This window comes from Falco naumanni, chromosome 1 (genome assembly GCF_017639655.2).
Source record: "Falco naumanni isolate bFalNau1 chromosome 1, bFalNau1.pat, whole genome shotgun sequence".
Lineage (NCBI taxonomy): Eukaryota > Metazoa > Chordata > Aves > Falconiformes > Falconidae > Falco > Falco naumanni.
This window is the reverse complement of record NC_054054.1, coordinates 51,015,215-51,029,951: the sequence shown is the minus strand read 5'-3', so window position 1 is coordinate 51,029,951 and position 14,737 is coordinate 51,015,215. Positions and strand designations below refer to the sequence as shown.

At 38.2% G+C, this 14,737-nt stretch overlaps 1 protein-coding gene across 8 annotated transcripts in view; it reads right to left on the bottom strand.

The window, feature by feature from the left end:
- The window catches only part of PPP2R2C (protein phosphatase 2 regulatory subunit Bgamma), a 207,203-nt gene that overhangs the window by 119,814 nt on the left and 72,652 nt on the right, over positions 1 to 14,737 (bottom strand). For 2 of the 8 annotated variants that reach the window (XM_040593615.1, XM_040593607.1), the window contains exon 2: positions 4,974 to 5,065. The exons of 5 other annotated variants lie outside the window; for them this stretch is intronic. In XM_040593615.1, coding sequence (XP_040449549.1) covers positions 4,974 to 5,040 — 67 coding nt within the window. In that variant the 5' untranslated portion in view covers positions 5,041 to 5,065. Of the gene's footprint in view, positions 1 to 4,973; positions 5,066 to 14,737 lie in introns of those variants that run through there. One more of the 8 variants, XM_040593662.1, reaches the window with a different exon arrangement.

Sequence of the window (14,737 nt, the reverse complement as noted above, 5' to 3'; positions counted from 1 at the left end):
CATTAATCTAGCAACAGGCTCCCTACAAGCCCTCAAACGTCTTCCAGTGTCCTCTGCCTCAGGGGCAGCACAAGCCAGCAGCCACTGCACAGGACTGGGGCAGGAGATGACCTTGTATCAATTATATCCCAACAGACCTTCAAATTATCCCCAACCATTCAGAACCAGGCAGCCAAGCCTCAATTTAAAACGAACAAACAAAACCAACCCAATGCCCCCACCAAAAACACAACCAAAAAAACTCTTTACAATTAAACTTTCCCTTCCACTTACATGACTCTTTCCACTGCTTTTTCGTAGTTCTAGAGGTTGAGGAATACTGTCCCACTGTGCTCCACCTGACATAAATAGGCAGCCTTCACTCCAGCACTCTACAAAATTAAGTGAGCTAGCACTGAGACTCCTTCCTCACAAAATTACAGTGTTGGTGTAAATGCTACTAATAAAAATATCTTGGAGTTTTCCATAGAAACAACTGTTATGCAGAAGAAATGTTTTCTTTGTGAACTGATCCCTATTGCTCCCATCCTAGAGAACAAACAAAAGATCCCAACCTGATCACAAACTTCCAGAATACATTGTATCATTCTCTTCTACTTAATTAGCAAAATAACATTTTTTGTTATTATTTTGACAAACCACAGATCAATATAAATATCACTGCCATTCAACACTCCACACGCATATCCACAGATAGGATCTGGTACACAATGTTACAGCAAACCATCTAAAACCCATCCATCTTTGCCCTAAGATTCCAGCTAACATCTCAATATTGGTTTTTTGCCTGGAAGTTCAGTTCCATTTCCTTTGAATTTAATCACTTTTTCATTACAGATAAATTTTAATCATTATCTTCATTTTTATTAAAGTGCTTATTAAGCTGCATCTCTCCTTTAAAAAAACAGTTTGTTTTCTTTCTCCTGAAGCAAATTCTTAACTTTTAAAAAAAGAACACATTTCCTAATATGCTTTATCTCCCTAGAAGGGCCTGAATTATTTGATCAAGAAAAAAAAAAAGTCTACAAAAACGCACAGCTCTCCTGCACTTTAATGGCTGTTGCACCAGGAAATCATCTATCAACTCTAAATGTAGACTAGATGAGCCTACAACTACAACACTGCAAACGGTATTTAAGAGCAAACAAACCTTCCCTTTGCTCCAGAAAATTTCACAGTTCTAGGGTCTCAGTGTTTATTCTGTTAACTTTTAATATGGTGCATACTAAAGTAGAAAAAAAAACCTCTACTGAAAATTCAGATTACATCAACCTCAACACTCCTGAGCCATTAGGTCTCACTAGTCTTCCTAGGAATATTAGAATGAAAAAACCACAAATGCTTTACGTGGGGTTTCATGGCTGATCTGATAGTTTGACTTTCATGAAAACTCAACTCACTTGTGAGTTAGGTTTTTAAGGAATGCAGAGGATGACAGGTACCTGTGTTGTATTTGTGATTATGATAATCAGATGGCACTCTCATAAGGCCCCTGAAAGAATACTGACATTCTGGATCACCTTTTCATTTTTTGTCTGCATATCTCATCCTTTGCAGTATTTGGTCTGTTAAACTGTTTTCAACATCTGAGTTCAAATACTCTGCTACAAGATTAAAGGTGACACTTTCAAAAAACAATTTCAATGGGCCTCAATTTCCTAGGCACTCAAAAGAAAATAATTAAATGGGTGGAATTGTTATTGTGGGATTTAGTGGACTATTTGCTTGTTCATTCCTTGCACAGAGACTGCTATAAATACATATTTCCTTATTATCCGCATTACAGGAGTATCCAAAGTCTCGGGCAGGGTTGGGTTTCTGTGTGAAACAGAAAAATGCATTTCCTGCCCTGTAAGAGTTCACAGCATTGGCAATAATCTTGCTGTGAGTTCCATGTGTGCCAAAACCTGAACCTCTAAAGATGCCACAGTAACACTGCAGACTACTATGAACTAAATACAGAAATAAACATTTTTTGTATACACTGTTATGTATCTGTTGATTGATAATGACATCCTGGTCACTAATGAACTTGGCTTGACTAAAAACTGCCTACCTAGAGACGAATGGAGGGTAAAAACTTAGTCCTTCATGAAGTCTGGAGAGACAGGTGACATTCCTTCTTACAATCACGATAATACTAAATGGTAACCTGTTAGGAGCCTGTGGTAACTAGCTGGGTAAGTCTATGAAAATCAATTGCACAGCCTGGTATCTGAGCAAGGAGGTTTTATTTCCAATGGCTTTGGTACTTCAGTCTCTTTTACTCACGGATGCCAGTGATACAAATTTTTCATTAGAAGGCATTTCCTTCTGTGGCATCTCAAGTCATTTATTTTTAGAAGTCCAGTGCCAACAAGTAAAACATATCTAAATGCATCAATTAACTTTTTGAACAACGTAACATCACACAGTTCCTTCCAGATCATCACACGTGGCCTGACGTACTTTACCCTAGCTGCAAACCTGCTAGGGAAATGCTTTTTAAGAGATACCTGCAGAAGACTGGGAATAAGCAAAGTCCCTTCTGGATCACCTACGTATAAATACAGATGTAGATGATCTACACAGATAGAAAAACAAAAAAAGAAACAACATTTTAGAGTGGGGATTTCCCAACTGTGACCATGCAGGGTCCACACATTATTCAATGTGAGCCTAAAGAGTTGCTTATTCCTTGTTTGCAACTTCTGCCTCAGACACTTGATCCAAAATTCTGGATATGTCCCTTCAACTCTGCTGTTATCTAATGGTCGGTGAGAAAAATGAGTTTGTGAATTGAGCCTGAAACCTTAAACCAACTCACTATAATTCAGGAAAGATATTTATATAACCTCTCCAAGGACTGGTTTAAACTTTCCTCTACTCCCAGTCCTTGGACATAACCAGCAGCAAGGCTATAGAATCACTAGGCTGTAACTGGACGTAAAGAAAGGTGATAAAGCTGAAGCTTTTAAGATGGGGATCTATGACTATGAACCTAATGCTGAAGCCTTTTCTCATGTGACCAGTTATAGTGGTATTAACAGAATTACTTACACAAGTCAGAACTCCAGCATCAAGGTTATAAAGATTATCCTGCTCTGGGATGCTCTGGGTAACATGTTGTTTTACAAGTATGCTCCTTTAGATAACAATTATTCAACATAAATATGCAGAAAAATCAGACTGTATTAATTAGAATTCACAGAAAGCATATGCAGAGACAGAAAGATGAATGTGGTATGAATAAAATACAGTGTGAAGAAAGTGGTCTCTGTGTTCATCCTAATAATGACAACCATTTTTGTACTTGAATTTTAAATAAAGTCTATTATAATAAGTGTTTAATCATGGTAAAGGTATATAATTATCTTCAAAGGTTTACATGGCACAGGTTTGGGCTGAAATTCTGGACTGTTCACACAGGTGTCTGGGAAGGCCAACTATGGACTGCTTGACAGCTCTGTCAGTGATAGTAAGAAGTTAGCAATCTGCACTGCATTCCAAAGAGCTGAAAAATCAAATCCATGTGATTTATTGGCACCATACAGCCATTAAATAAGGTGACTTATCAAATATGCCTAATATTATACTAATATGCCATGTATTGCCATGACAAGGATCCTCAAGTTGTTCTTCACTTATTATGAATTTATGGAACGGTCAGAAATTGCTTCCTAATAGGACACTATCACTCATTTTAATTATGAACCAAATCCTATACCCCCTGCTACCCTGACAAGAAAAGAAGCCAGGAACTGTTTTAGTTGTATATGGAATGAATATTATTTAGATACCATCAAAAGTAAAAAAGGCAAGAAATCCCTTCAGGAAGCCTTTTCTGGTTAGGAAGCTTATTCTAGATTCTGTGGAAACAATCAGGAATAATGCTAAAATTATACAATTACTGCACTGTACTACATTCTCTTGTTATCATACCCATTTACAAACGGCCATAGAAGAAAAGTTAAGCAGACCTACGGGACAACTACAAATGACCATCAAGTCATTTTAATACCTTCACACAGCATCTGAAGCTACAAAAATAATTCACCATGACCTAACACCCTTGCTACACCTTTGTTTCCATTTTCTTAACTCTATTTCTAGATTTAAGAGGTGTAAATTTGGCTGAAAAAAGAATACTCCTCACTGCATTTGAAGTATGAAGTAGTTAAATAAATCCAGGAAGGTATATGAGAATTCACATCCAAACTTGTGAGCACTCGTTATTTTTGTTCTGAAAACTCACATCAGTCATATTAATTCCTCTCACAAAATTTACCACATATCTTCTGGTTTTGATGACAACTATCTGTGATAACTGCAATACATACCATTACTTTCATATAGCGTAGAACGTTGCATGTCTAACTTTAGATAGGCAGATTTCATTAATTGTAAAATAATCTAAAAAGTACATTAGTTTACCAGCTTAATTGGTGTTAATATCTAAATTACATAGTAATTATGAAAAGAGAAAATGTTAAGATATCGCTTTACAATGGAAACCTAATAGTTCATTTAGATACTGAAAACCAACATTCACTTTCTTATCAATTTTTGGTGCGTTTCAAAGCATGCGTCCTGGTCTAGTGCTCTAAAGTTCCTCTTGCACACACGGCTGCCACCAGTATCTGCTTTTCTGTATCACATTGACAACCAGACTGCATTCACTTATTTGCATGCTATTGTGTAGACATGTACATAAAGCATTGACAAAGTCTGTGAAAACAAAACAGTGCAAAAAAGAAAAAAATAAAGGTGCCATCCAACCACAAAGAAATATCAAAAGGTGACAGCAGTCAGGCAGAATAATGCAACCTCAAGGAATCCAGCACACGCTGCTTTGCGATACACAAACTGATTATCTGTTAAAGACTGGTGGTTCATTCAAGACAAGGGGTCAGTCTCCATCCAACAGCCTGTCCCGCAAGAACCACTGCCTGGCAGCAATAACTGTATGGACAGAGACTCTTCTACCCACTCACCTCCAGAAGTGACCTCTTCAGAACTGGGTTGAGGAACATTGGCAGGACAATGTGGGGAAGCTTGCATTGCTGCTGCCCTTGCTATACCTGTCCTGTGGAGAAATAGAGGACTTAATTTCCAGGGCTGTCAGTCAGCACCTTCCACATTACAAGTGAAGGAAAAAGAAATTAATTTGACAATGCCAGTTTTGAGTGAGTACATTTTGGGGTGTAGTGAAGAACCTCCATTCTCTACTGAAGCATCTGGGTTACTTTCACACCTTCTGTGGAGTTTCATTTGTCTGCCCAGCCCCCAAGCTGGATTCTTTGGTTTATGAGTTGATGACGCTCTGCCAGTTCGCTATATAGCGAGCTGGGATGTGGCCACAGAATAAACTAAACACAGAAATCATGTTTAAAGTAATCTCTCAGCTTTGATGTGGACAAGTACTTGCCACTGGGTAACTCTCTCCCTTCTACCTCCCTTTCAAAATGGCAAGTTTCTTAGTCTGCTCTTTATACATTTCCTTAACAGAAACCATTACCATGTGAATTACCTAACAAAGAAGCAGTTCCTTTGCTTCTCCTGTCCTGCTCATTCCACTAAGGCATTTTATTTTACTTCCATATTAGTCTAAATAGGGTTACCACAAGAATCAATCCTAACAAAGGCAACTTTTAAAGGAAAGAAGGAAAATTCCACTATCTTCATGGTTTCCAGCTAGGATGATGTTTTTTCAGCCACCAGTTTTTAGTGTGACACATACAAATAATTTGTATATACCAAAGTGCAGTCCATTAGAGAGACAGACCAAAAAAACCTGAGAATAAATCATTCTTTTGACTGTGGTGATGAATGCAACGTTTTACAATTTCAAAAACAATTCTCTGAAGCCTTACTGAAACAAGTGGGTGTGTTTCTAGAAGTGATGTGTACCTTCCAGGTGTACCACGATGGTTTCTTTTGGAGGAAATGTCAAGTTTAAACAGAGAGGACTGGACACTAATGACCAACCATTTTATTCGGGTGGGAGTTTACACTGAATACTGATGTTCACAGGCAGGAACAATTTCCAGTAACTAATTGGAAACATAACAGCCTTCATTGCATTTACTTAACTTTGGTCAACAGCAATGTTAATCCTGCAAGCGAATTGAGAGGCAAGACAAAGCCTATATATGAGAGATCTATAAATAATTCAGAACTGCTGAAAAGCATGGAAAGCAAGCCAAGAAAATTATGATTATAAAAATATGGCAGAGGAACTCTATTAAGGAAAAAACCAAAACACACCCAGCTTCTATTGTACGAATTACTTAAGCTCAATCTTTCAGCTGGGTGTATGCTAAAGAGTATATACAGGGGTAAATAGAATTGTTCAGTTATTTGGCCAAAACAGACTTATGCATCATCCATTTCCTGAACAAAGGTGCCAGACAGGGCACTTTCTTCGTTTTTATTTTTATGTTTTTATTTGCCACTATATACTGCTTTTGTCTTCACAAAATTTCCAATTTCCAACATCTTAACCACTCCAAAGCAACAAAACATTTTGTCTCTGAATTATCTACTTTGGACTATGATTATGGTTGTCTATGGGCTATGATTATAAACAGACTTTGGCCAGAATATTTGCATAAGGTATCTCCAAAAGAAATACTGTTTCATCATATATAAAACCATATTTAACAAACCTAGTATTTAAACATAAAATAAGGTACAGCAGGTGGGCTCCAAGAAATAAGACAATGATTAATTCTGTCCTGAGCACTACAGAAAGTGAAAGAACAACTAAGTAATTATTCTAAGCATCAACAGGAATTTTAGTAAATCTGCTCCTTTTCCTTATGTGACAAATACTAAGAGTACCAGAAAGAACCAAAATCCTCACGGAACCCTGATGACCTTAAGTTTTACATACTGCCTAAACCCCTCTCAGAGTCCCCAAAAAGCTGCCCCAAAAAGACCATGACACATAGATAATCTAGATATTACAGTAAGAATGCACAGATATCACTGATAGTTTTCTCTACAGACAAAGAATTTTTTACACTTTGAAATGTTTGGGGATAGCTTCTAATAATCCTTGGAAGGACTGGCATTAGTGGAAACAGGTGTTAACCAAAACCACAACTGTTAATGCATTTACCCTCCCTCAAATGCAAACTGGTAAAAGCTACAACTAGGGGCAGGGGGGCTTCAACTGCAAGCAAGTCACAGTACGGATTTTTGGGTTTTTTACACTTCAGTAATCTACAAAAGCATCAAATGCCAAACATTTCACACTTTGAGAGTAACCTACATTTGTTTCAAAAGCAAGCTTTAAGCATTAAAAAATGAGCACCTTATGCATTAAATGCTTCAAAGAGCCTTTCCTTTGCCCACATTCTCCAGATTTTCTCCCCACTAGTTAACTCTTGTTCTTAAAGCTCCCCTACAGTCTATGTCGACCTATGTACTGCAAACAATTTAAGAGGCAATTTAATCTTACAAGTTATTTCTAAAAGGTAGGATCACTTTCACTGTCTGGGACAGTATTTAATGGAATAAAAAAAAAATTATTTTGCCACAGGAGACATGTTCCAGAGATTCGCCCAAATCAAACAAAAGCTTTTCCATGATAGAAAGCACATGCTATATTTAGAATGAACTCACATCCTGCCACTGTATCCAGGCTAGAATATCCCCTATTCTTCCTTGTTTAAATATTGGGTAGAATCTGTCATATACATAAAGACTACAATATAGCTCCTGAACTTGATCCCAGACCCACCAGAAATTTTCCTGCGAGTCGTCTGGAAATCACTGGGTTTTCTACAGTTCATTTTCCCTTTAAGAAATGAAGAAAACCTACCTTTCAGTTTCCACAACTGAAAAAAGAAATTGTGAGAAGGCCATTGTGTGGACCTTTAGATGAATGAATCCATGCATCTATAGCTGCAGTAGTGGATTTCTCATCTCCATGTTTCATCCAGTGACAACATGCAGGTGGTGCTTGAACATAATGATTCCTGTTTCCTGCACATGTGAACACCTGGGTCCCTCAAACCAACATATAGCTGGTGAAGAAAACCAAGCCTGACAATTTGTACCTACAGTTGAATCATGTTAGTCATTCCTGCTAGGGAGCCCATACTTACATTTCAGCATCCAGAAATGATGTTGCTAGTACCTGAACCTCAATGGATAGTCTCCACAGAAAAAAACAACAATGACAGTTTCAATATACTATATGCAATGGCTTTGTAAGAATCTATGACTTTTTTATGCAAGCGAGAAAAAATATTGATTTCTTTCAAGTCCACTGCACATTAAATGCAATTCCCACTGTTGCTGTTTGAGGTATTAGATAAAAACGCCATCTTTCTCACTAAGAAAAGAATCAGCAAGTCTTTCGTGAAGCACAAATGTCTGAGGTTCTTTGGTATATTTCAAACAATCTTGACAGCTGGAGGTAGCCAAAAACTTACATTGATTCCTGAAAAAAAGATATAGAAAATTCACTTTGGTGCCATGCAAGTTCAGCGTATATTCACTGTGCAATGTGAGCTGCAAGAATTGCTAGTCTAAAAATGTCCATACTGATATAACAAACAAGACAAATTCTGTGCTTCACCTCTCAGTTACTAAGGGAAGACAAGAAATGGCTGTAAAACAACCGAAAAATGCCATCTGTGAGCATCTAGATGGAGCCTGAGAAACTTCAGGAGGTTCAACAAGAAGTCCAGAATTCTGCACTTGGGGCAAAAGAGCTCCACACATCTGGCTGAAAAGCAGCTAGCGACCAGCTGGAAATGACCTAGGGTCATCCTGGATTCTAGGCAGAGCATTGGCCAACAGCGGGCTCACATCAGCGAACCACATTCTGGGCTAACACTACAAAGAACGTGGGCAGCAGAAAGAGGGAAATCACTCTGCTCATCACTGGTGAGGCCACACTTCAAACACCATGTCCAGCTTCTCATCTCCCCCAGCTGAAGTGGAGAAATTGGATAAAATCTAGCAAAGTCCTAAGCACCTACAAAGCTGGTCAGGTGCATAGGACATTTGCAGACATTGAGGGAACTGGGTGTGTTTAACCCAGTGAAGAGAAGGCTAAGGGCAATTTAACAGCCATTTATAACTACTTCACAGGGATCACAGAGACAATGGAGCCAACCACTTCGCAGTGGCACATGTTGTTGTAAGGTCAAAAGCAACTGAGTAGCAGCTTGGGAGGTTCCGACTGGCTACTTAGAAAGGCTTTTTCTCTAGAAGGGCAGCACAGAACTGGAAAGGTTATCCAAAGAGGTTGTGCAATCTCCATCCTTGGAGGTTTTCAAGACAGCTACACAAATCCACAGCTGACTTGATTCACAGTTTTGGCAAGATCGTGCTTCCAGTGGGACCTGGATTACAGATGTGCATAGGCCCTGTCCCACATGCACCATTTCCACACTTCTACAAAATGTCAGTTCATGACATGAAACACTGGTGTTCTGTAGAACAAAATCCCTTTGCTAAGCTTCCACTCCTTGCTTTGCCGTGGTATTTTCAGAGGGATGAACTAACAAGCTTTGAGAGTCCAATACATAGTTAAGCAAACAAATGCCTGTTCCAAAGGGCTGGATCACTGTGCCCCATTCTTTGTCACTAACAACCCAGACAAAGCACAAAGACACAACATTTCACCAAGTGTGCTTCAGAGACCCAGAGCTAGAGAAGATGACTCTATTCTTTGCTACAGCTACTACTGGATTTGAGCGCATGAGGTTGAAATACTCTCACAAGCAACCGACAAAAGTTAAAATAAAGTTAATCACAATTTTTAAGACCGGTTAATTGACTAATTCTGCATTCGGGACGCAATTTTTCTTCCCAGCAATGCAACTGTGCTAATTCTTCAGCCACAGTCTATTCCTTGATAGTGGGTTAATCTTTGAAGTAATGCCTAAACGGAACAACTCTGGAATGCTCTTAACTAATCACCAACTACAGGAAGACTCCTCATCAGTTTAAGATTAAGTATTTACCTAAATGTTCTGCACGTAGCTCAGAAAAATCATTGTATCATTATGATACTACCACAATATACACTTTTTGGAAGCTACAAAAGCGTAATTTAGCAGGACAATACAATCTTAACAAATAACCACAAATCCAGAAGTACCCAAATGGGCAGATCAAAAGGGAAGAATTACTGTTTTGTTAAAACATGTACATTTTCTAAAGTTCTGGTAGAAATAACCCTGAAAAATATCTGTAACAAAGGAATTTATTTAAGGGCTGAAACTATCCTACTGACATTCATGAATTATCCTGAAATTTTTTCAGAGACATTTAATTATACCTTTCATGCTACTCATCCATTGAAAGATCTTCTGATTAGCATTAATTTGAATTCTATTGCAACATAAATTAATACAACTTAGACACATTTATCAGCCCTTTAAATAACAAACTGATAATGTGTCCAGGCAGCATATTCTTAAAAAGAATAAAAAGACCTACAATTAAAACCTGACCTACAATTACTTTGCACTTCAGAAAGCTGAAAAGTAGCCTGAAGCAACAATTACCTTAAAAAAAAAAAAAAATGGACAGTGGCTTTGCTTCAAGCAAAGACATAACACTATGTAAAAGAAAACAATATGCACCAAGGGTAAATCATATAGGAGTAGGCAAATAAAGGTCAAAGAAATGGATTTGTATGTACCCAGTTTATTATAAATTTGAGTCCATTAAGCTCCTAAGGAAACTTGCAAACACAGTATTAAGGTCACAATATTCAACAAGATAATTTTAATAGTCCCTAAATTCAAGGAAGTATATTATGCACGAGAATATCCAAGTAGATTTCCTAACCAATTATGCAAAGGAACAAAATTATAATTTTAAATGGTTACAGTAACTACAGAAAATCTGTTCTTTTGGTTAAGGAATAAATTTTTGATAGGCTAACCATATGGTTTGCTGGTGAACAGGAATGCAGTAAAAAAAAAAACAAACAGCTAACAGCTTTAACAAATCCATATAATTTCAGGTTGCAGGCCTTTTTTCTTGTGAAACTGCAGAACGTGCTTAAGTTTCCTGACAGTACGTAGAAAAACCTAAACTTGTAGAATCTAAGATTTCTGAATACAGTGAAGTTAGGCCAAATTTTCCCATTTACCTATTTTTGTCCTAAAGAGCAAAACTAGTAATGGTATTACACCTCTGAAGACTCAGCACACTAAGAATCCTAGAAAGCTTTCTGGTAAGCAATTACTTTATCTATTCTTGCACAGAGTCAAACAAACCCTTCAAAAAACCTTCTTCCACTATCTCCACAATGTATAGGATGAAGTTACTTTTGTCTTCAGTACTAAAGGCTACCGTATAAAGTAATTATAAAAAAACACACAGAGATTAAAATTGAGACTCTCAAAGCATAAACAAAGTATGTGATTTGTATATACAGAAATATATCTTTATGGACTTACAACATGTATAGAGTACAGCAATGCAAAGCCATGCACCCCGATCCAATCCCACTGGAGCCACTGGCAGGTTCCTAATAGACTTCATTGGCTACTAAGGCATAATTACATAAAGGCTGTAATAACCTGTTCAGGATTTTAAAGAAGAAATTGTTGCTGTTTGATGGAAATGTGGATCTTAGCGTCCTAACAAAAATAAATAGTGTATTTCAGATTTTTTAAAACCTACCAGAGTAGAAAAAACTAAACAGAACTAAAAAAAAAAAAAAATCTTCATACCACTTCCATTCTTTCCGGTCACTTCCAGTTCTATGGTAGAGTGGTAAACAAAGGAAACACCACTAGCTTTTCCCTTCTGATATGGTAATATCCTGACCCCATTCTTCAGACATGTCTGTTGAATACTAACCTACTTAACTAGGACCTTACCCAGGAAACCTGCCAGGCCTCCTTCCAAAGTCAGAAATTCGTAGAAGCAGGGAATCTTGAAATTTCAAGACACCCCTCCCCTTGCATCTGAGGATCATCTACAAATTAATCAATCACTCCAAGTCCAAGACGATTTTGAGTCACATCTGCATCCTTTAATGACAGCAAAAGAATGGTACTGAGTGGCAATCCCAAGTCTTGCACTCACAGGATTCAATGGATACAAGTACAGAGAACAGAAAGAACTTGGCAAAGAGCACCAAATGAGTTATGGGTTTGGCTGCATTTCCTTTTGTCTTTTGTTACTTTTTTGTTTGTTTTTGTTTTTTTAATAAAGATTTCTGGAACTTGAAGAGGAGCAAGTACTGCAGATAAAAAAAAAATCAAGTACCACTACAATCAAGTCAATCCGCAAATGGAAAGAAAATAACTGTAGTCAAGGAAGGAATGACTGTATTTCCATCTCCTTATTTCTCTCCCCAGCACTGCTTGGATCTACATATTCCTGACTCCTCCATAGTCTGAGCCGGGAGTATTAATTCCAGAGAGAGACATCTTGAGAATTTAAAGCTTTGGGGCCCTGCTTGAAAAAAGATGGAACAGTTGCCTTCTGGCAGGAATTAAAGCTGGTATGGAAATTTCACAAAAGGAATTAAAAGATGGTCTGGAAAGTGGCCAAAATGAGATCAAAGGAACTTTAGCAGCTTGAAGACACATACCAGAAGCACATGAAAAGGGGGCTTCCAGGCAGACCATTAGGTTTTAGAAAGTATATGTTGCCTGGATAAAAGGTTGTGTGAACCAGGGGAAAATGTAAATTTTTCTTATGAAATATCTAGTCCCAAAATATCCATACTCTCTTGTATAATTTTCTGTCTTGACCATGTCATACATCCAGAAGAAGGTATGTGCTTTAGATTCAGCCCAAATTTTGAGCTATAAGAACTGATCAGCGTATCCTTCTTCATCTTCTTCAAGCGTGGTGTGTTACTGGATCTGAAATTCAGATTTCAGAAAACACCAGGTATCTGTGAGTTAAAACATATTAAACACAAAGAAACTATAGCTCATGTCTTATCACATTTATTGTGGTAAATATATGATATAGGCATGAGTATTTATGATGGTAAACTGAGATTTTCCAAAAACAGTGGTATGATAAAACTCAACTCAACCAGAAACAGTGACAGAAGAAATAAATTTGGGAAGATTATATAGGGTACAGGTGCACCTAGATAGCTTTAAATTAGCTGAAGACACTAGTAGGTTTGGCTGCTGCTAATAGATCAATCATAGTAGCACAGAGCTCATTATTCACCCTGCTTTTCTGTAATTTCATGAAAGAGTTAATCTTTATAAGTAGCGATTGTTGTTTCCAGTGCGATTCTTGTGTTTCCGATGTTGTCACACAAAGGACTGGTAGCAGCAGCAATTCAGGGGCGGATTGAGGCAGGCACACCACCGTGACACATGGCAAGCAGGAAAAGGAGCAGCAAATGGAGCACAAACAGAATCCGCATGCTTATCCACATATTTCCTGGACTTCCAAATAATTTCTGGTTTAATATTAACTTCTGCATTTAGTTTGTCTGCAATGCAGAAAGTATCTCCTCTCTGAAACATAAGCTAATAAAACTTTCAAAATAATTTTCTTCTCCTCTCTTTTTACACAGAGAAAGAAGAGCATACAGAGGAGGAGGCCAGAGCATGTCTTCACCAAGACTCACCCACAGAATTGCAGGAACAAACTGGCCCCAGAACAATCAGTTATTTTACAGAAACATAGAATCAGAAGGGGACAGAAATGGACCACCCATGGATAAAATCTGGGTAGCCTCACAGCTGAAAAGAGGAACTCTGAGGATTCTCATTCAGATAAAAGCTTCAAGCAACTGTAGGGTTATTGCTTTTAAGAGCTATTTAGGAGCTATTAGAATGAACAGGTGCTCAGGTGCTTTGCCTCAGTGTTTCTGCCCTACATGCTACCATTGCACTGTCAATAAACTGTTCGTATTTCCATCAGTAAAAGCAGCTCTTGAAAAATGAAATGAACACACTAACAGGACAATCCTCCTGTGCTCCAGGAGAAGGTTTCTTAGTGGGCCACATAAGAAACAATGACTGTACATAAACTCATGAGAACTATCACTTACAAGCTGAAGCCCAAGATTTCTCTAAATTCCTTGTCCAGAATGAGCAAACTGGTGAATTCACTATTTTTAGGTGAAACAACTATGCTTAAGTTTGCTAGAACAGTGTTCTAGCAGCAGGTTCCACCCACAATGGCAGGTCCTAGCCTAATTAAAAATGTTTAGGTATCTTTTGTTGTCATATGTAGTCAAATCTCATCTAGCTACCTTTTAGTATTTTGGATGCAGGTACTAGCACAGTTTGACTAATATAGCTTGCCCTGCAAATTCCTATGGCATTTCACTTACACAGTAACAGCCCAGATTTTTGAGGGACAATTTCTGGACTGCATTGCAGAACTGCAAAAGGCGAAGAACAGGAGCACTTCCATTGTTCAGTTTTGAAAGCAGATTCCAATACGTTCCCTTATTCCTCTCCTTAAGCTCAGTTATTTGGATTCTAATTGTCAGAGAGCATACCTGTCACAATAATACCACCAAGCTGAGCAGTACAGTTGACATGCCTGAGGGAGAGGATGCCACCCAGAGGGACAAGCTTGAGAAATGGACTCATGTGAACCTCATAAGGTTCAACAAGGCCAAGTGCAAGGTCCTGCACCTGTGTCCAGGCAACCCGCAGTATCAATACCAGCTGGAGGATGAAGGGATTGCAAGCAGCCCTGTGGAGGAGGACTTTGGGGTGCTGGTGGATGACAAGCTGGACATAAGCCAGCAATGCGCGCTTGCAGCCAGAAAGCCGACCACATT